This window comes from Uloborus diversus, chromosome 8, assembly GCF_026930045.1.
Source record: "Uloborus diversus isolate 005 chromosome 8, Udiv.v.3.1, whole genome shotgun sequence".
NCBI lineage: Eukaryota > Metazoa > Arthropoda > Arachnida > Araneae > Uloboridae > Uloborus > Uloborus diversus.
In genome coordinates, this window is record NC_072738.1 from 107,359,804 (window position 1) to 107,383,611 (window position 23,808).

At 34.0% G+C, this 23,808-nt stretch overlaps 1 protein-coding gene across 1 annotated transcript; it reads left to right on the plus strand.

Annotated features, from left to right (window-relative positions):
* The first annotated feature begins 995 nt into the window (after nt 1–995).
* LOC129228530 (G-protein coupled receptor 83-like) lies at nt 996–13,382 on the plus strand. Its single transcript, XM_054863210.1, has 3 exons — nt 996–1,439; nt 4,945–5,241; nt 12,774–13,382. The coding sequence occupies exons 1-3, from the start codon at nt 996–998 to the stop codon at nt 13,380–13,382; spliced, it is 1,350 nt and encodes a 449-aa protein (XP_054719185.1).
* Nucleotides 13,383–23,808: the final 10,426 nt, after the last annotated feature.

A 23,808-nucleotide genomic window follows, 5' to 3' on the forward strand; every position in this document is an offset into this window, starting at 1 on the left:
GTTTTCAAAAACCTACTTTCTCAAATGTAAGAACACCTACTCAGTTCACTTTCTTCTTAAATTATAGATAATATCTTTATTTGTAATGTAATATTAAGTATAACTATATAAAAAAAATTTTTGAGCTTCTCAAAAACGTGATCAATAACGCTGGAATAAAACGTTGAGTTTCTTTCCACTAATTTATTTTCTATTAACTAATTTGATAATTAAAATTAAACTATTATACACCCTCAGTAAATTCCCACTTACCAATAGGATTTTGTTTTGGAGTTATAGTTAATTTGTCTTTTAATTACATTATGTTTTCTTCACGAATTTTGATTGTTATCTAAATAACTACATTTTTATCGCCTACAGAAAATGTAAGATTTTAAATCACTCGTGAGCTATAATGATTTTTTTTACGAAGCATACTCATCGGCTCAACATTTTAATGCATCATATTTAGTTACTTTGATATCCAAAAAGTTAACATTAGAGCGTTCGAAACCATTCATCAAACAGCAGTTTCTATCATTTTGTACAATTTATTAGACAACTCAAATAGGAACAAAATGTTTGAAGTATTTTGAAAAAAAAAGAAAAAAAAAAACAAGTACTATCACTTAAAGAAAAATGTAACAGAAAATATGCATTAAATTGTAACATGTAAGTATCATTGGGTGATTTTGAACTTATGGTGTTTTAAGCAAAACCTTTACATTTTCGATTTATGGAAATCCTAGAGTTTTGAGTACACTGTTCCTCTTTTCTACATACATACCACAAAAACCTTTCTGCTTCCCTTTTAATTTTTTCATGCCGAAAAACTTCGTAAAGTGCATTCATTACTCAAAAGAAGAAACATTTGTTTACAAAATAATTGCGAATGTTCCCTTTCACTTGGAGTTGTTTTCTTTTTGTTCACTGAAACTGTTTTTCTTTGCAAACCCATTTATTAATACTTTATGCATACAAGAGAAAGAAACCGATCTGCTTGCTCATGAAATAAAATGGAAAAACTATTTCTAACACTAAACAACACATTAGACTTTAACATTAACGATTTAGATTTCGGTTCCTTGAGAACTACATCAAATTTCACATTTAGAGAAATTCTCATTGTTGTTTGCTATGGTATTATCATTGTTATAAGCCTGTTTGGAAATCTTTTGGTTTGCAGCATCGTTATACAATATGCCAGCATGCGAAGAGCAACATATGTATTCATTGCTAATTTGGCAGTTTCTGATTTGCTTATGACAGTTCTCAATATTCCGTTCAACGTTGCACGAATACTGCTTGATAATTGGCCATTTGGAAGCTTTATGTGCTCCCTCCTGCCTTTGGTACAAGTTACATCAGTTTATGTCTCTACCTTCACAATGACTTGCATTGCCGTGGATAGATACAGAGTCATCAGCAAGCCATTTAGACCAAGACTGAGGTTGACACAGGTGAGACAATTTCTAAAAAGTAAGTTCTTCTTGAACTCTCCTTAAAGTTGCAAGCAAATGCACTACAAATCTTCTGACACTTTTTAAACACGTTTTGAATACTTTTTGAGCCCGAACACTTGTCTCCTATTTTCGAACACATTACAGCACACTTTTGGAACAACTTTCAAAACACTTCTGAGAACACTTGTTCGGTTCAACACACTTTTTTTTTGACACTTTTTCAAAAGTATTTAAGAACATTCTTGGAGCACCGACACTTGTCCTTTCTTACAAAGGTACACTATGTAGCTCACTTTTTGGTAGACTTTTACAGCTTACGTAATGCTCCTATGATTACACTGGTAGTTCCTGCTGTTACTTTTACAACAATCACGCGAGACAGTTGGCACGCTCCGCCGGGCTAATGCTCCGACATTTTGGTTCCAAATTGTTAGGCGAAAAAACAGTATTTGTACAAAAGTCTCATTGCAGAAAACTGGTATCCAAGTTTTAGATGTGTTGCCTGATTGATGTTTGATTATTTGTAGATAAAGACAAATTAAAAACAAATAAAGTGCGAAAATGAGGTTTACATTAGTAAACATTTCCCGATAGTTTTTTGTTGAGTTTGTGAACTAAGTTATCTTTCTAGATTTACCTTAAGTGACATTTTACTCAACTTATCATCAATTGTTTTACGACATAACAATCACCGAATATTATAACGTATTTATAAATACTTGCGAAGCGAGGTTGGATCCAATTCTGTCTTGGAACCAAAATTGCGGATAAGTCAGCCTGTCCTTTTCAAGGGCTCTACGCCGGGCAATAGACAAACTTCACCCGAGTACTACCTTAAACTAAGTTTACTTAACCAAGTACTTTCTAGGTATAAGGTTAGTAACCTATTAACTGGTAGCTAAAGGAAGCTGTTTAAATTATATCTGTATGAAAAGAGCAATATTTTCGGATATGTACCCAAAGGTGTTTCTAATAAATTTTCAAATCATCCCTCAATTGGTTCTTGAATGTGTTCCTAAGCTTAATTTTAACAAATATCCTGACCGGAACACATTCGAAACAGATTCGGATAACATTGCACTCTACATATTTTTTGACGATCACACTTGGAACCCATTGGAGGCAACTAAAACAATTTTTCTGAATTCAAGTGTTATAAACGTATTTCCAACGTGTATTAGGAATTTGCAGTGGACCGAGCAAAGCACTACGGTATTTGCTTGCAATTCTGACTAATCTCCGGCTACGGGACGGAAATTTTTAACTTAATATTTTTTTCAGTATTTTGAAATGATTTCATTAATCAGTTGTACCTCAAATGTTTAATGAAATATGTGGTTTATTATGCATAATATTAAGAAGCAGAAAACGCAGAGATTTTTTCTTGAAACGAACAAGGAAAAAAGGATTCGACACACAGTATATTTTGTAAAAATTTTTATGGACAGTAATATATTACTCTGGATACGTAAACAACGTCTGAATACACAAGTACTGGGACATTGATTGGATGGCTTGAACTATTTTCATTGCAAGTTTGCCCGTAAGCATGCTGTATAACGCTTTCTGAATTTTGTTTGAAACTCCAGTTTTCAACTTCAGCAATTTTTTGTCCTTGGGTGGTTTATAAAACGCTAACATATATTTTAGTTCCTTCGATTCAGAGTGTATGTTACCGCTAAGGTATATAATGCAGTTATTTTATAGAATACTTAGTTATTCCATGAAATAAGTGATGGTGCCCGCTAAAGTACGTAATATGTTATTCATTTGACACAGTAAGTAGCTATTCTATGAAATAACTAGGTATTCTATAAACTAACGAATGAGAGACAGTTAAAGTGTAAAATAAACAATTTATCTAATTTATGCAGCGTATAAATGGTATTTATGGAAATGTACCATAAAATCATTTGTTACAACAAGAATTACTATAATGACACTTGGAATTACGAAGAATATTATTTTTAAAACAAAAACATTTTCACACGCTAAACAAGTTCTCTCCCTATGGCCTGGAATGGGTCATAAATGCAGTAGGAGTGGAAGGTAAATGTATTTGTCGTGCAAGATATATGATACAGATCATTTTACACCTTAACGGGCCGCAAACCGTTATTATGTGAAATAACTAGTTAAACCATGAAATACAAGAGAGTTTCACACTTTAACGGACACCATCAGTTATTCCATGAAATACTGTCTGACCACGGATTGTATGGAAAGACAAACACCCGTTTTACAGCCGAAAATGGACGAATCTACTATTTTTTACCGGTGTCAGCTTTTGCAGAAGCAGAATCTCATTCAAATAAGCGGAATATGCGCATCAAATTTTTACTTTTCCCTCTTATTCACATAGATTCGTCTTATCTGGACATTTGAAAATTCCATGCAATCCGTGGTTGGACAGTAACTAGGTATTCTATAAAATAACGGATTTCATACTTTAACGGTAACATACACATTTTCTTTCTTCTAAAAGTAATTGGAAGGAAATAAAGTATCGTTGCATTTCATAACTCTTTTTAAGTATAAAAAAAATGTCAAATTTTCAGTTTACCTTCAAGTTTTCTAATCATTAAAATATTTAAGCTAATATCTGTGTAAATTACAATGTTTTAAAAGTTTTTTTTTTTTTAACGTCCGATTCTAAAGTTAGTTTCATTTAGTTTCAAATATGTTCTCTATTTTTAGACACCCTCTTAGTAGTGAAGAAGATACCACTATTAATTATGTTCCCAAAATACATAGATTGTAATAAATTTTTGATTAGATCTTCAATGGTACTTTTAATTCCCGAATTTTTGATAAGATCTTTAATGGCACTTTTAAATCCTGGATTTAAGGTAGAATGCAGGGTAACAACGAAAATCTTTCTTTCCCTTTAGAAGAGTTGATCAAAAAGTCTTAAAAGTCTGGTGCAAAAAGTCTTGGTGCAATTTATAAGACATTTTTTTATTACGCTTAAAGTTTTACATAGGCATTAAATTTAGAAATAATGGTGCTTCTGAATGCGCAAATTATTTGCCCTTGTGTCCCCGCTGCCGATATATGTGATCCTAAAATCAGTCAAAATTTTTAAAAAACTAGCCAAATTTAGCGAATTTTAGGGAGTAATGAAAAACATCTTTCAGACACTTTGCAGATTGATCTCCTTTAATATGCAAGCGAGGAAATCGTGTAGTACCTTCAATCTCTCGCCAAGTCTTTAAACTCGGCCATTTTCCTTTAAAATTTAATGCGGTAGGAGTTTGAGTATAGGTATAATATCGTTCACATGAGTCTGGAGTAGGGCACATAGAACACCTTTAGCAGACTTTTAGATCATATATCTCAATAAAGGGGAGACAAAGGCAAATAATTTTTGTATCAAAAAATGTCTCTATAAGCATTTTCGGTTGCAACCTATTTAAAACAAATTTCGTTATAAGGCAATGGGTGTGGTTCCCTGGTTAGATAATGTACTATAAATATGCAATTATTCTTTTTTTAATTTCAGGCGCTGGTAATTATTTCCTTCGTCTGGGCAATATCAATAGTTCTTGCTGTTCCACACGCCATGTTCAATAAAGTTGAGTCTTTTTTGACTTATGAAGTACAATACCGCTGCAGAACCATATATCCAGCATACATGAGCCAATGGATCACTTTGATTACTTTCACAACACAATACTTTCTGCCCTTGTCAACAACCGGCTTTTTTTACTCAATGATTGTGTCGAAAGTGTGGTCCAGAGATGTTCTGGGTGTTGTTACAGAAGTTCAAGTGGTATCACAAGCCAAGGCCAAGAAAAAAGTAAGGCTTGCATGTAACATTTTTAGTCAATTTAAACGACAGGGAAATTTAAAAAAAAAAAAAGAGGTTTCATATTATTGTTTTTTTTTTTTTTTTTGTCTGTAACGGAACTTGAATGAGAGTTGTAAAGTTTTAATTAGCAACTGCCAGATGTCTGACATTTTCACTCAATTTAAACTACGGGGATATTCAAAAAGAGTGGTTAAATCTCATAAGGCTGCTGATTTGGGAATATGGGATCCACAGCCTCTCTAATGGAGCTTGAATGAAAGAGAGAAATGTAAAGTTTCAATTCGCAACTGCTGGACTTTTGACATTTTCAGTATGTTTCAAATCGAGGAATATTCAAAACGAATGGTGAGGTATCAATGCATTGCTGATTTGTCAATATGGGATCTACAGCACTCTGGTGGAGTTTATGAATGAGAGAGTGGTCAATTTTCAATTGACAACTGCTAGGTGAATTGACAACTGCGTGCTATTTTATGTGTCTCACTTGTCATTTTTATTCGGTTACTCCAAATGACGCTTAAAGTTAGCACTGATTTACCTTGTTGAGAATCATTCTCTCAACCCCCCCCCCCTCCTCAGGGCCCCAGTCCTAACACCACGTTATTATTTCCTGTTGGAATATGTAAAAGAAACTATGGTTATTCCATTCTACCTGCTAATCTTAACGAAATGAAAAATTAGTTCACTGCAGCAATTGTCTCTGAATGCGTTAATGCTACAACATGTGCGGTAGGAGTTTGAGTATAGGTATAATATCGTTCACATGAGTCTGGAGGAGGGCACATGGAACACCTTTAGATTGATTTAAGCATTTTTTTTTTCCAGTGGATCTGTGTAAGAGGCCTTTTGACCATAACCAGACCTCTAGTGCGCTCCCCAACAAGGCATCAGTCTTTCATGTGCCACCATTAAGGCGCTAAAGCGTGACACAAGACGTTTTTGAAGAAAGGTTTGGTAGAAGCCAGTTTCCACCAGATGGATGCACCTAGGCTCTCTTTGATGCGAAATTGCACAGGGAATTTCATTTTGCCGAGGGAAATATACCCAAACGAATACTCAAGGAATCTTTTACATGCCGCATAATGGTACGGAATGGCCGCTGACGATCTTGAAAATCCACTGACTAGCCACCTCAGGCAGGCCAGAACCCAAATCCAAGGCCTAGAATTTCAGCGCTTTACCATCACGCCACCAGCCGGCTATGATTTAAATATTTTTAACAACATTCCGTTTCTGTACCATTTTTACTCTTCGAAATATCCGACCTCAAATCCAGAGTAAGTCACATTATGATAATTTTACAGTAGACAGGAAAAACTTTTTTCTAGCCCATGCAAAGGATAGCACAAGCACTCTTTTAACATTTGTAAAAAATTGAAAAAGATTTTTTTTTAAGAATTACGTTTACATGGCTCGGTGTGGGATAGGCTTCTACATCTTAAGCACTAATAAACAGAAAATCGCAATTTTTGACTTACGTCCTTCTGGCTCCGAGGTACAGATAATACATTCGAAACCTCACAATTATTTTTGAGTCACTATTATCATATATGGATGGGATTTTGGAGAGAAAATATTTATATTGTACAATTTTTAACATTGAAATTAAAATACATATAATAGGGATATTGGATGGAAAACATTTCCATCATACCATTTTAACATCAAAATTAAAATGTTCCCTTTTTTTTTAAACACCTTCTTAACTTCAAAAAACTGAGGGGAAACATTAAGATACAAACTCTTTAAAAGTAAAATGGCAATAAGAAAAAAAACCATGGAAAAGGCTCTTTTATTTTTTCAGTTTAAGAGTGGTTAGATAAATTTGCTTTGTTATATACTTTTTTTAAAATTAAACAAGGCATTTATAGTTTTAATAGTATCAATTTTCACCAGCACCAACTTACATTTTTAAAGAAAGAGGAGGAGGGAGGGGTGTCTATAGGTGTCGGTTACCCTCCAAAGGTGGGTGATGGACTGAAATAGGTTGGAAATCACTGATTTACCGTAAAGTGGGGCTACTTGGACCCGAAATTTCATACTTTTTGCGAGTTTTACACTGAATGCTATGTTAAACCCATAATATGAACTGATGACCTTGCTTTTATCACTTTTCAGACGTTCTGCTACCATCTAAAGCATAATAACATTAATAATAACAATTTCAGCTCTTTATTATTATTTTTTTTCTATTTTTAAAAATTGGATTCAAATAGCCCCGCGCTGGGGCTACTAGGTCCCACTCAGCAAATTCATTATAAAAAGCTATAAAACAGGTGGTGGTGTCAAGAAGGACCAATGATTTTGAAAAATAAACTCAAAACGTACATTCTAGTGAGCAAACTATTTATATAAATTACAAGTTATTTATATAAATTAATGTAAAATCAACGTGTACATAAAAACATATTTTTAGGCAAACATCATTTCTCAAATAGAAACATAATCTAACTACAGTTAAAACCAATTGAAATGCTCATTATTTAAACATTAGAAAGGTTGACAACCCCTCAATTTAATGGCTTGGGGGAATTTTTTTTCTCTGATATTATTTAATACCTGCTCTTCCTAGCTACTAAACTATAAATACTACAGGATGCCCAGGCTTGTTTTGTGAACGATCTTTTAATTTCCATTTTAGAGTTGATATACTTAAGTCAAAATGAGCTGATGTCGCTCTCTAAGACATTTCTCCGGAATTAGTTGAATCTGGACACAATTGTAATTTTTCCTCTAAATAATCCGCATTATTTCCTACTTCAAGGGGTTCTCTTTTAGTTTCGGACCCTTTTTATCCCCAGATCTGCGAAAAACTGTACTGGTATAAATAGTAACTAAACTCTTTATTTTAAAAGATTACAAACCTTACTTAACATAACTTAGTGATGAAATGTGGTTTGGGCTGTTTGAACGCTGGGTTCAAGTAACTCCATTTTAAGGCAAACAGTGCACTTTTACTTACTTATATTAGTTACTGTGTTAATTATATATCTATGACCTTAAAACACTGCTATTTTATTAAAAACTAGAATGCAAACATTAAACTATCTTGACTTTGATGATATCAGATGTTTCCATGAACTTACATGTGAAAGTTTGCAGGCACAAAAAACAACTGTTTAGACAACTTGCAATCATAACCTCAATCAGAAAATGGTGGGAATAGCAGAAACTTCGTTTCATGCTCCAGCCTCTACCTAGTACTGCTACTTGTCATGGGGAAAAGTTTTTAAGTCTATACATTAAGTTATATAGCACCAGGACGGATTGCTTACACTTTTTTTCTCATAGCCCCTGGAGGTTCAAGTAGCCCCACTTAACGGTATGTCTAAACTTGTTTTGTCCAATATTTTATTTAACAAAAATCTTATTTATTCATAAACAATAACTGCGCAGAATTAAGATTACTTCACAAACACTTCATGGTGATCATTAAAAGTACGACACCACAGGCAAGTCGTACTTTTGATACGTCTCTCATGTTTACTCACTACAGGCTTGTAAGCACGAGAGGCGCTGTGACGCAGAGATACCACGTGACTAAAACAGGATAACGATTTTAAAGCTAATTTAAATAAATTAGAGAAGCCCACGAGGCACCGTCGTCACAAGACAAATAAATTAAACAGTTCAAACAAAGACGGGAGTCTTAATGACTTAAGTTTATTCATTAACTGAACTTACAGGAGATTATTATGTCAATATCTAAGTCAGAGAAGGAGAGTGGAATGAACGCTCACTCTTGCGCCTGACGATCATTTATTCAGATTGTGTTAGTTCTTGTCTTTTGTTCGGATATTTCTGGCTCCATCTTGTCAGAAAGACTTCTAAAATAGCGAAGTAACATTGATGCGTTACAGTCGTTTTGGTAGACATTTTATGGCATCTGTTACATTCTTAAATAAATGATGCTCTTTCTTAATTTAAATTCATATGGATGAAATGTGAAACTTAACAAGTAAAGGATGGTTCGGTATATAAATATTCCAATACCTTCAAATAATTTGAGAAATTTGATGAGTCCCTTTTGTTATAATTATTAAGAATTAAATAAAACGTTTAAACTGAATAATCTTCATTTTCGCAAACGTTAGTCCTGCATACATGCTTCTAATTGCAAAAAAACATCAGAATAAGATGCAAAATTAAAATATTGAAAATCGTAAGACAAAAAATAAATAAATAAATAAATAAAATAAAATATCAATTTGAATTCTGAAATTTTTAATTCAAATTATGTTTCTCGCAATCGCGAGTTGCGACACGACCCTACTCATAGGAGTTATTGTTTCTAGAAACGGCTCCTGTCCCCCCAAACCAGCCCCTCCTCCTGGGTGGTTACGTGTGTATATTGGTGTATGAAGGCATGTGTATGCTTGTGTGTGTGTGGTGTGTGCGTAGACCTGTGTGTATGCGCGTAGGGTGTGTGTGAGTTTCTATGTGTGAGAATGTGCATATGTATGAGCATGCGTGTTTCTAGGACATAGACACCACTGACCAGGAGCAGCGGATTCCGGGAGACAGTGCTCAGGACCAGAAACCGATGGGCGGTGGTGCTGCAGAGGCCTCTGGTCCTAGCTGAAAAAGGAACCAAACGCCAAGGAGGATTGAAGTGAGAACAATAAGCAATCGTGATTGCTCAAAAAAAAAAAATCTAGTACTCGACATCTAGCAACTGGTAGGGTTTTTTGTTTCTATAAATAGCTCCTATTGTTATCACAAGTGCGAAAAACATAATTTGAATTTAAGATGTCAAAATTTTAGACTAGTGCGAGGGGCTGGATGTTATAGATGTTGTGAGTTAGATGCTGAGTATTGTGTTCGGGATGCTTGATATTATTTACCGGGTGCTAGGTTTTGTGTGCTGGATATATACCGCTTAACGCTCGTGATTATTTACATATTTTCAGAGGTTGTATAGCGGGTATGTGAATATAACGCATGTTTAAAACGCCTTTTTCAAACTGTTCGAAGTTTTATAGTGTTTTTTCACGCACCAAAGCATAGGATTTACATTTATTTTCAATCAATATATATATAAATGAATGTTTGTCTGTATGTCATCCATGAACTCAAAAACTACCCGGCAGATTTGGCTGAAACTTTCACCGTTTGTTATTTTTGGTACTGGGAATGTTTATAGACCAGTTCGAAAAAAATCCGATCGATAGTTCCTTTTTTATTCCAATTTAAGTCACAATCTATTGGATAAATACGAATAAAATTATCGGCTGCAGAAATTAATTCGCGTGAAAGATCTCATTGATAAGAAGTTAGCTGTTGCCATTTTTCTTGAGTTTGAACAAATAAATTCTTTCTTTATTGTTTTATGGCTTTTCATGCAACGGAGGGATTTAAAACTTTTTCTATTTGAAATTTTTTGCGATTGATTGATCTTGCAAACTGCGTGAGTACAAAATTTGAGTATAGTCATGGCTTTACTTGATACCTGGACCGATTATTATGAAAATTGCTATATATATGTATTTTTCCACGGAGAAGGTGCATAATATGCTCATTGAAGCCACTCGCCACCAGGTGGCACTGCAGAGTAGCAACTTCTGCCCCGTTCAACCGATTGTCATGAAAATCAGTATAATGATGTATTTTTTTGTTGGCGTAGCAACGCGCGTCGGGTACAGCTTGTAGATAATAAAAACAGATATATTATGGTCTAAAATACTGAACTGAAATAGGAGAGACCGGGTTAGTTGTGCCAGGAGCAAGTTAGTCCATCGAGCCTCCTGACTCTAGCCAATAGGTTTCAACACTTGTCGTGTCATGTGAGTGAGCTTGTTGATGGTCTCAATGTCTTGTGAAAGTTTAAAGTATAGCGTTGGACTATTTTCATGATAAAATTATTTATCGTGTTTTCTACAGCAAAACTAAATTTGTGACCTGCTTTGGAATTGTATCTGCCATTTAGGGTACTCAGGTGTAAAAACTTTTCTAACATTATTTAAATGTCTATGTTTTGAGCTGTTATTCTATGCATTTCAATTGTTGATTATGATAATATTTCGGAAAGTATTGAGTAAAGTTCAAAATGGCGTAACACGAGGCTAGTTGTGACAAAGTCAAGGGGGCACGCTGTGGCTGTGTCACTACTTCCCCTGATCCGTTATCCGTCAAAGATGATAGCTTTGATGACTAAAGTGATAGTGAAAATAATAAATATGAAGCTGTTACCAAACACAGCACTTCAGCAATACATTTAGTTGATAAGAGTAAGAATGCAGATCGGTCTTCAGATATGAGAAATCTCACTGAATTAGGTCAGTCTATGACAGTTGACATTAGCATGGTAACTGCGATACGTTTTGTACAGAAAAAAGACGGCCACCTAATGCTGGAAACCGAAAGTGCAAGCACTCAGTTCGTAAATGTTTTAAAACCTGTCGTTCTAGCAATCGCACGTAAAGAGAAAATTAGAGCAGAACAAAAAGCAAGAGAACGCAAGAAACAAATTGAAGAATAAAAACGGAAACATCAAAAAGTGCACAAAAAATTACGCCAACGTTATTAAAAAAGAAAAAAATAAGGAAAGATTCGGATAGCTCTGAAGATGATAAAAATTGGTTATGTCTAGTTTGCTTGGATCAATACAAAGTGTCTAGACCCGTAGAAGACTAGTGTACAGTTCATGACAGTTAAAAACTGGTCTCATGTCAAATTTACCAAAAATGAAAAACCTTATTTTATTTGCATTAACAGCACATTGGTTGTTGAAACAAGCAATGATAATGAGTGATTATAAAAATAGGTAGATCTGTGGGTAGGATATGAGCCTACACATTGTACCGAGTCAAAGATTGATACGGCCAAAAATTAGTGTTAGTCTCCGTTTTATGTTTCCTGAATAACACAGTTTTTTAATGTATCTCCAAAAAAGAGTTCACAAGTGTTAATAATTTAAATATTTTTTTTTCATTTCGTTTAAAGTGTGGTTAAAACATGAAGACGTAAATTTTTATGTTAAGAACATTATACACGTAAATATTTTTTTTTTTTTTTTTTTTTTCATTCTTGACTTAAAACATCCATTTAATTGCATTTCTTACATAATTTGTACGTATTACAACGTATTTGTACATGTTTTTTGTGTGTCACAATGTGCCCCAATGATGTCACTACTACAAAAACGTTTCGTTTTATTTATTTATTTATTTTTTCGCTTGTGTTATTATTATTTTTTTTTCATGCAGATGATTTTCCTAAATATATGATTTTAAGGACCTAGGTAGAGTATATAATGTTAGATTTCGCAATTTTTGACCTTTTCTTTGCTTTAAGCTGGTTATATCGGAACGCTGCAGCATGTCATTTTGTCCACTTTTGCAATTAGATGTATTCATCTAGACCTAACGGTTACGAAAGTAGAGGTCGTTCAGGTTAGACGTGGACACGCTGTACTATATCTAGAACCAAAAGTATCTAAAATTTGTGAAGTTATCCACCAAAATATATTTTACATTATTTTCATCTTTAATGTAAACTCATAATGGAATTTTGTTTTGCAGACTATCAAAATGCTCATTATTGTGGTGATTTTGTTTGCTATCTGCTGGCTTCCTCTCAACCTGTACCACATTCTCAAAGAGTTTAAACAAATCGGGGAACTGCGAGGATCGTCTGCTAGTATCAGAGGCTCGACAATTTTCTTCTGCTGCCACTGGTTTGCCATGAGTTCAGTGTGCTACAACCCTTTTATATATTGTTGGCTAAACGCACAATTTCGGTCAGGCGCTTTCGCCTGCTTACACTGCGTCAGAGATTTTGGAAGCAAAATTAACTCCAGTCTAAGGTCTCCAAGAGGAACGAAACTTAAAGAGGCGCAGTATGATGTTGACACAATGTCTTTTGAAATGAAATCCGACAGCAATGCCAGTGGATACGGGGGAAGATATTTAAACAGCTTTAGGGCTGAGTCCAGAAGATCTCGTCTGAGAACAACTCAAGCTACAAGATTTATCCCACTGGTTCCAATTACTAAGTCTGAATGTAATCTTTGCGAAGAAGAATGCCCCGTTATGAAGAGGGACTTCTATTCCGTGACCAGCTTGAATTCCTCCAGCAATCCCAAAACTAAGTTGCACAAGTCATTAAGAAAATCCTCTTCTTGGACATGATCTGTCGTGACAGAGTCTCATCGTCTTTTCTGATAAATCCGAACAAAGACTATTGACAACCATTTTGTTTTTACAGGGCATAGTCTGAAAATATTTGAGAACTGAATATTTTCAGATTAAAATTTGACTTCCAGTTACTTCTTGCACTGACACATATAAAAATATACCTATAATTAATTTCTTTACAAATATTTTTTTTTATTGCTCAACTAAATCTAAAATATTTTTAAAGAAATATTTTCTACTTCTACTTTTTAAAAATATATTTTAATTTATAAAGAATTTTCATTTCAAGTTTCCATTTTGAAAAGTTTTTATAATATTAATAAACAATGCTTGAATCCCATTTAAATATTAACTGTTACTAAAAGTCCTAAAGTCCTGATAATAACTGTATATAACAAAAACTATTTTATGTGACTGAATAAAAGAAATGATGCAATTGTGCTTCAATGAAAGACATATATGTTTGTAAAATGCTTTTGTTGGACTGCTGCTGAAATAAAATATGTAAGATTGTGCTCTGATATTCCTGTGTCATATATCATTTAAAGGAAATGTTGGGGATTGTAAAAAAAATACGGGTATTGTTTAGTAATGATGGATCAATTAATTTTATATTCTTTTTTTTTTTTTTTTTTGAAAAAATGTTTATTTTTGATACCAATCAGTAGCAGTAGTGATTAAAGTAATCTGACGAATTAATTGTTTTTCTGAGTAAAGCCATTTTGTTTGAGAGCACAACTAGCAATCAATTATTCTGAGTGTTTTATAGTTTCATTTCTTCTTTACTCAGTTTAGAATGCATTTTAATTTAATTTTAGCTCTATAATTTTCAAAAATACAATTATGATTTCAAAGCTTCGTTGAGGTTCAATGGGGCACAAGATATGATAATAATAAGGACGTGCTTTTCCCCCTTCTAAGCATATTAATTCTAAATTTGTTCGATTGTTGTTATCCTCGATTTTAAAAAAAATACAGCTACAGGAAACAATTTTAGTTTTTCCTTTTAAATGTGTGGATCATTATTGATGTCATTTGCTCTAAACTATTTACACAAGTCATCAAACACAAAATCAATAACTGGTATTCTTAGCAATCCCCTTTATGATTTCGAGTTCTTGTGAGATTACTCAGATAAAGGTTTGTTGTATAACTATTTCAAGTCATGTGTTTTAACAATTTTGGCAAACATAATACTGATTTTAGAGAAGCGAATCATAATGATATTTTTCTAAAACATATTGTCTGAGAATGCTTTGATATGGTAGCATTTCAAGTCATTTGAAGTTTTAAACACCACTATACGGTAAATTATTTTACTTATTTACTGCACATATTGAGGTAAAAATATTTTCGATCTAAATAATTAAGTTCTCAGACAAAGTAAAAGGTTTTGATATTATTTACAAGATTTGCATAGAGAGTTTTTTTGTTTCTTTGTTCACACACTAAATTATAATCATAATAATTTTATTTTACTGATTCCATTGAGAAGAGATAAAATGGATTAAGCGAAGGTTCTCATTCGTGAAGCGAAGATCTCAAGTCACGCTGATAGATTTTAAAGCAAAGCATTGGAAGAAATCAGGTTTCTTTCAATAGTTTCACACAAAACGCGTCAACCATTCGTCGTTGTTGAGTCACGTGACTTGGGATCTTAACCTCAGGCGTTTCCTAAGCAAATGACTTGCTCCCTCCATTTAATAATTCCTGCTCTGAGACTCATTCATGTCAATATCCATCATTAAAAATTAAAACAGTTATTTCGCAGACATTTTTGTTACTGTAAAATAGTGTCCCATTCATTACCATCCTCGGTGACCCCCACTTCTGCTCCATAGGCAGGGATGAGTGGAACAAATTGACTTCTTTAGTTTTAAGCCTACTTTCCCTGTAAAAGTCAAAGAAAGAAGAAGAGGCATGAAAAAAAGGCTTAATGCCTCTTAAAAATATCGGCGAAAAAAAGTCAAAAAGAAATAATATAATTAAATGTTGAAATATTAAAAAATGGTTAGTAGGGAATTGAGATAGGGAAAATGTGTCTGACGGTCTTTCTGACTGTACATTATTTCTTTATAGTTAACATTTTATTGTTTTTTATTTTATTGTTTATTATTTATTTTTAAAAGTTTATTTATTCATTTTTTAAATTATTTTTTGACCAATCGGGGTCCAAACTATTATTTTTTTGATGTAATGCATTTATTTTCATGCGTTTATTATTTTGAATTCTTTTTCTTTCTTTTTGAAAACGACTTAAGATCTTTTAATCGAAAAATTATATTAGTTGCTTTGTTTTAAAAGGTGTTATTACTTTATTTGTTGTTTATTTATTCTTTACGTATCTGTTTCTTTACATACATAAGCTAGACATTTTTTTTTTAGAAATCAGCTCAAAATGTCAAAAATTATGTTTGACATAATTTGCAATCTCAACTAATATAGAGAATATTGATTAGATTCTAGAAAGTCGATTTTGATATACGGGAAAGTAGGCACGTTCTGTTTTGAACGGAACTTGCTGTTTTTACATTATTATTATTCATTACTAATATTACAAAAACTGATCCATTAAGAATAAAATCAAACAGCAAGAACTAACTGCCTCTAGTTTTCGCTGCTATATTCTATTTTATTAAAACGTATTTATTTATTTTTTTGCTGTTTTATGAATACCGAGAAAGATTCGTCATTTATGCTTCCAAAACCTTTCTATTATTTAAATAGGAATGTGTTTTTTTTACGATAAATTATTCTTATATAAGGTAAGTGAAGGAAGATGCAAGTTGGGGGAAGAAGTAAACTTCCTTATAATACGTTTATGCATCGCCACTAGATGGTAATCCTTAAGGCCTCTACATATACGAGTCGACGCATCAGCTTAAGATTAACCATTTTGGGTTCGGAGAGCGTGTTTGAGTGGTTGTCTTTTCTGATACGTTATCGCGTTTGGTGATTGTTCACTATGAGCAATTATTATCGGTACATGAACTGTTTGGTAAATAAAATATCATTTTATGCAAATTTGGCGAAATCCGAAACTTTGCTATGGTAACCCTAGCAATGCAACAGTAAAAAATCCGATCCAAAACGGCTAAACTTTAACTGATGCGCCGCCCTTATATTGAGTCACTTGTGTGAAGTGTCAGGTCCGACATCGGATGTGGCTTGACCACTTGTTTGGATTCATCGTCTTTAATCTGCGTTATTTTTGATCTCGTGAGCATTTAACGTGGTGAGTACAACTTTTATAATATTCCATTCCTCATACTTAAAGCTCATAAACGAATTTGTTGTACTGAATAAGAAATTAGCAATATAAGTGAGCTACGCTTTATGTTACGATGCATGTAGAAACGGGCCGTAACACTGTAGCAATAAGGAAATAAGCGTGTGTGGCATCTTCCCCCTATACTTGGGGGAAGACGCCGCATGGTTCAGAAATAAATGAAATGAATTTCATATTTTTTTTTTATTTTCTAACACTGAATAGTATCGTATAAAATAGTTCACAAGTAGAGATGAATGAAACATCTGCCTACATCAACTCAGATGCGTTTATGAAGTTTCTGAAGAATCATTTTATCCCTAGAAAAGAACCTGAGAAACTTCTGCTCATTTTAGAAGGCCACGGATCCCATTGCTCAGATGTGGCAGTGTTAGATTTAGCTGCAGAAAATGACGTAATTGTTTTCTGGTTTCCAAGCCACACCACCCACTATTTACAGCCACGTGATCGCTCGTTTCTTAAACCACTGAAACCTTATTGGCAACAAGCCCTGACTCCTGGATACACAACTATCCAGATCGTCAAGTTTCAAGGTTGCAGTTTGTATCTCTTCTGAACGCAGCTTGGAACAAGGCATCCACAGTAGGGAAAGGATCTTCTGGTTTTTGGGATACTGGGTTACCCCTATAACCCACAAGCAATCCCACAGCATGCATTTACTATGTCTCACGTTTTCAGTGATAATACAGCTGTAACTGTACCAAGTGAAGCATGTGACATACCTATACCAGCAGTTGCTTCCACCAGTGGAGCTAGCGGCAGTGAAATATCATCATCGGTAGCCTCCATCATCACAGAACACGGGATATCCTGCCTAAAAGCAATCATCCCTATTCCTCTTGTAAAAAACCTAAACCATTCAGATGGAAAGACCGACATCAGAAGTCTTAACTAATTCCAAGAGGAGAGCAACTATGCGGGAAAATGTCCGAGGAAAGCTAGAAAAGGCGGGTAAGGGCAAAACACATAACAAGAAACCTTCGAAAATACAATAGAAAAAGAGACATGTCAGCTCGTCATCCTCAAGTGAAAAAAATCCAGTAGATACCAGTGGTGAGTTTTGGGGATTATAATAGTGACGATTTTTGTGCTGTGCGTTAAAGGGTACTTTATGCTAAAAAAGGTCCCAAGTGTGACTGGATTTAGTGCATCGAATGCAACAAATGGTTGCATGAAGATTGTAACGAATCATCATTTGCATTGAGTGAGATGTTGTGTAGGCTATCATCCGAGCCTGTGCTGTTATTATTTCTTGCAAACTAATTATGACGGAATTTAATTTGTTTTTCTATAGTTATTGTTAATTCACATTTAATTTTGTAATGTTTGTCTTATTTTTTTATTTATTTTGGTGTGGCATCTTACCCCATAACTAGTGGCATCTTCCCCATATATAGGAGGAACATGCCACAAATAAATGATTTTCTTTGACTGTAAATTTCTTAATTTTATACTTTGAGGAGAATTAAGAGCCATTGTCTGTAAGAATCAGGCAGTTTAGAGCATTTGTGATTGTTGACATTTTTAATTTTTTTATTTTCACATATGTTGTTCCTTATCATAAATGTAATGTAAATCCGAAATTTGAGCTTTGTCTGACTCATCGTTTTTGAGAAAACAATTTTTTTTTGTTTAGGGGTTGTGGCACATTTTTGCTGGTTTTTCAAATTTGCTGATTTTAATGTGCTTGTTGCTTGAAGCGCCCTTATAATGACATGGATTTTTTAATTCTATATTACTATATGGTCTTGTTAGATACTGTTACAACTGTCAAATCGGTGACACTACGAGGGCGGCGCCCACAAACTCCGTTTAAAAATGACCGAAAATGAATTTTTTTCTATATTCAAGGCCAATTTTCTCAACGCGCCTTCATGATGACACCAACATTTTTAGATCATTTTCTAGTCACAATTACATACATCAAAAATATGTATTAAAATCGGTGTCACTATAAGGGCGCCAGAAGATATTGGAACTTTTATTCAATAAATTTCACAAAAACACAAATATTTAGAATCTAATTACAACTGTCGTCCTCATAGCAGATATTTGATACTACATTAGGTTGATAACCAACATGTTTGTCTAACATTTGCACACAAAAAATCGGTGTCACTCCTATTATTTTTGGAAATATAATCGTTCCAAGTTAGTACGTTATGGCGTTTTTTTTATATTTATTTATTTAATATTTTCACACCCAGATTTTTTTTTGAACATATTTATTTTTAATTTAATACAAAGAAGTGTACCTTATAACATAAACAGCTTTGGATAGCAAGAGAGTCTTTTTCTTGAATAGAAAATGCCCGTTTTGATATAGGTACCAGGTGGATCTATTGTGCATAACATGTCTAGACTATTATACCAATACTCGTCTTGTTTTTTCCGGCCAAACAAATTTATTTATTCCAATTGTTCTTGACATGCATTTGACCTAAACTTGCAAATGGTCAACTTCTACTATTTTTCTGGGATACCATGTTTTCCCATGCTTTAGTGCTACAAAATTAGCAGTTTTCAATAAGAGCTGACCCTCTTTCTGAAATTGGTTTGATTTGATTCTTAATGTTTTCTTCGTTTTGGTCTACGTTATCCTCAAATTCAGTTTCAGATTCTGAATGTTCGCTTTCTTCAATATTCTCATTTGATGTACTGAGAATGCATTCGTTTTTTTGTTTCTTCCGTTGAAAAAAAAAGGATAGGATTTGTTTCATAGTACAATAATCTGAAGCAACGAACAGTTTTTTCCCTGTTACGAACTGCATTTCTCATCTAGTGTGCAACTTGACAGGGATGTTGTTTTTTTCCCAGTATTTTCACCAATCCTAAATTGTTCTTATAAATACTCCTGCTTTGAAGTGAACTTGAACTGAGCTCGTAAAGATAGGGCCATCCAATTTCATTAAATTAAACTTTTGGCAATGCAGGGGTATTTATTAGTTGAAAATTTGAAGCATTTATATAAGATGTTTGTAAGAGCTTCTCTCTATACATCTTTCGTATAAAATCCATTTGCAAGTTGAGGTCAAATGTATGTCAAGAACAATTGGAATAAATAGATTTGTTTGGCCGAAAAAATAGGATGAGTATTGGTATGATAATCTAGACATATTATACATCCGCCTGTACCTATATCAAAACGAACATTTTCTATTCAAGAAAAAGACGCTCTTACTTCCCAAAGCTGTTTATGTTAAAAGATCACATTTTTGTATTAAATTAAAAATAAATATGTTCAAAAAAACTATCTGGGGTGAAAAGATTAAATAAATAAATATAAAAAAAAAGCCATAACGTACTAACTTCGAACGATTATATTTCCAAAAGTAATAGGAGTGACACCGATTTTTTTTGTGCAAATGTTAGACAAACATGTTGGTTGTCAACCTAATTTAGTATCAGATCTCTGCTATGAGGGCGACAGTTGAAGTTAGATTTTAAATATTTGCGTTTTTGTGAAATTTATCGAATAAAAGTTCCAATGTCTTCTGGCGCCCTTATAGTGACACCGATTTTGATACATATTTTTGATGTATGTAAGTGTGGCTAGAAAATGATCTAAAAATGTTGGTGTCATCATGAAGGCACTTTGAGAAAATTGGCCTTGAATATAGAAAAAAATTCATTTTCGGTCATTTTTAAACAGACTTTGTGGGCGTCGCCCTCGTTGTGTCACCAATTTGGCAGCTGTAACAGTATCTAACAAGACCATATAGTAATATGGAATTAAAAAATCCATGTCATTATAAGGGCGCTTCAAGCAACAAGCACATTAAAATCTGCAAATTTGAAAAACCAGCAAAAATGTGCCACGCCCCCTAAACAAAAAAAAAATTGTTTTCTCAAAAACGGTGAGTCAGACAAAGCTTAAATTTCGGATTTACATTACATTCATGATAAGAAACAACCTATGTGAAAATAAAGAAAATTAAAAGCCCCAACAATCACAACCTGCCTGATCCTTACAGACAATAGCTCTTAACTTGTATACATAATCAAATGAATATTGAAAAAAAAAATGTATTTTTTTCTTGATCTTGTTGTTTCAATTTTCACTATAATTATCGAAAAATCGTTAACTTTGGCATCTTCCCCCGATTTACCTTACATTTAAAATTCGATTTTGAACACTTTTTGGCTTGTTTTTAAATTTTTCCAGACCTTTTTTTTTTTTTTTTTTTTAATATTTTTTTTCCAGATCAATGATATTGCAATTTTCTTATTTGGATACAATGAGGGTGCGCAGCTCAAAGCTTACTTTAGCACACACTCGTCTTTCATATGTTTTCGACATAAAACGCGCAATCATGACAACAAAGCTCTAGAAAAATAACAATGACGGTTGTAGTTTTTCAATATTACGAGATTGACATGATTTGCACGAGTTTTATTAAAACATTTCCAGCTGTGCATCAAAAAACAAGTAAGGGCTACAAATCTTGAATGAATGAAACTCGTTTTTGCTTCCTATAAAATGGCAATGAAATACTATATTTATTCAAGTTAGTTTAGTGTTTTTTAGAAGTCTTAGCCTCGTGAATTTTGTAAACGAAGCAACGTAGGGCATTGTTCAGAACAACATTCGATTTGAGCTTTGGAAACTTTTCGAATAAATGTCTCCCATCCTGTATCAGTGAAATTATGGCTGGTTTCTACAAAAGTAATAACTAAATAGAAGACTTGCGTCTTTAAAGGATTTCGATCGTGTTCTATTTTTGGCGCTTATTGTTTAGTGTAATCCCTGTCTTAAACCTTATTTTATTTGACACATTGGATGATTTTTATCGAACTGATGCATGGAAGTCTTGAAAGATACTGAATCAATAAAGTTATGTTGAAGGAAAGCGGTTTTACATTATTTTAGAGATTTGTAGATTTCAAGAGAAGTCGATCGCTGCTGTGGGTTATGTTATGGGGTCGTTTCCGAAATTTTAAAAGTACTTTATCCTGAAAGAACATGCTTAAAAACATAGGATCAGACCATTATTTAAACAAGTTGACTAAGTTTAATATTTAAAAAAACTTTAGTCGGTGCGCTTTCATTGTTTACGCTTCTGCCAATGACATCACAAATGATGAAATGCCATTCACTGTTGCCATTCACAGAGCACAATATTTAATTCGCTTCTTTACTCACATGTGTTGGCAACGATATGGTTGAAATCAAGCGTAGAGCGCAATAATTAATTCGCTTCTTGATTATCATAACGTGGAAGCGCGGTTGACATATGCACCAAAGTACATCATTTGTGACGTCATAAAGACCACACGTGAGTTTACATCGAAATTAACGATGATTTCCCCCAAAAAGGGGCAAAAGAGCCCCTTAGGAACATCCGACTGCAACTAAAAGGGAGGGTGCACAACTAGGCCCCACTAGGAGTCTACGTACCAAATTTCAACTTTCTAGGACATACTGTTTTTTAGTAATGCCAGATACATACACACATACGCACATACATACGTATATACAGACGTCACGAGAAAATTCGTTGTAATTAACTCGGGGGTCGTCAAAATGGATATTTCGGGTATCTGTAGGTTCTTAGGCATATATCCACGTGTAGTCGGGTCGAAAAAAAGTCTCAACATTCAATTGGGGGTGAGCAAAATGGAAATTAAGGCCGATTTTTGAGTGAAAATTTTTTCGCGAATACAATACTTCGTTTTTTGTAAAAGGAAGTAAAAAGTATTATTCGCTATTTAATGTGAACGGATTTAAACAAAAAAAAATCCTATTCTTTAATAGAAACTGTATTCCGTTTTAAAATTCAGATTTTTTTAGACTCCTAGACTAGAGTATTATAGCGTACAGTTGAGGTGCGCTGGCACTGTAGTGGGAGCATGTACTGGAGTGTAAAAAATAAGTACTAAGTTGAAAAAGTAGCATATCACCTGATTGATATGGCAAAGCGGGCTGAAATATTTATTAGGAGATCAGTTTGGGTTGTGCACCGTAGTATATGCGAATAAAGACAACTAGACATAACAGGTATAATTGTCTTTACGGTATAAAACATACTGGTGCGGTGAAAGTAAGAATTTCTTAGCAAGAGAATGTTGCGTAATTTCTTAGAAAGCGAATGTAGTACAATTTCTTAGAAAGATAATGTGTCACATTGTGTATCAGTTTAAACGAAGTGACGTCGACCTATTTTTCAAATTAAATCACGCACAATTTTAATGGGAGTCCAATCTTTAGAAAGGTCTAAGAGTGAGAAGTGTGGCTGCAGTGTGGGATTGCTAACAGTATCATTTTACGACTTTAAAGAGCCATTTCAGACTACAAGAACAACTTTCCAAAAATTCAGTAGCTGTTGTTCCTAAGCAACCACAGCAACGGACAACCTATATATTTCCTTGCAGACAAGAATGAATAAGCGAAAGAAATCGCAAGAAACCTGCAAAAAAATATCTAGACGAGCGATGTCGCAGCTTACTGTGACCAGTACCGTCCAGGTCACGGTATCGGTGTACGGGATCCTTATGTTCTACAGACTTTAATAGTCACACGTAAAAAAAATAATAATAATAAAGCTTAAAATATCAGAAAGTTTACTTCTCATGGCTTACTTCAACATATAAACATCGAACATGAGAACCAGAACACAACATCCAGCACATACCATCCAGCATCCAGCACAAAACGTCCAGCATTCAGCATAAAGCTTCCAGCATTCAGCACACAACATCCAGAGCAGAACATCCAACATCCAGCACAGAACTTCCCACACCCAGTACAGAACAACCAACATCCAGCACAGAACATCCAACACCCAGCACAGAACAACCAACACCCATCACAGAAAAACCAAATCCCAGCACAAAACAACCAACACCCAGCACAAAACAACCAACACAAAACAAACAACATCCACCACAGAACATCCAACATCCAGCACACAGCCATCCATTTATCAGCACACAACAACATCCAACTTCCAGGAAACAACATCCAGCACAAAACATCCTGCTGCTAGCACACAACATCCAGTTGCTAGCACACAACATCCCGCATCCAACACATAACATTCATTATTCAGCACACAAACATCTAGCATCCAACCTCTGGCATTCATTTGAATGTTGACGCCTTGAATTCAAGCTACGTTTTTCGCTATCATA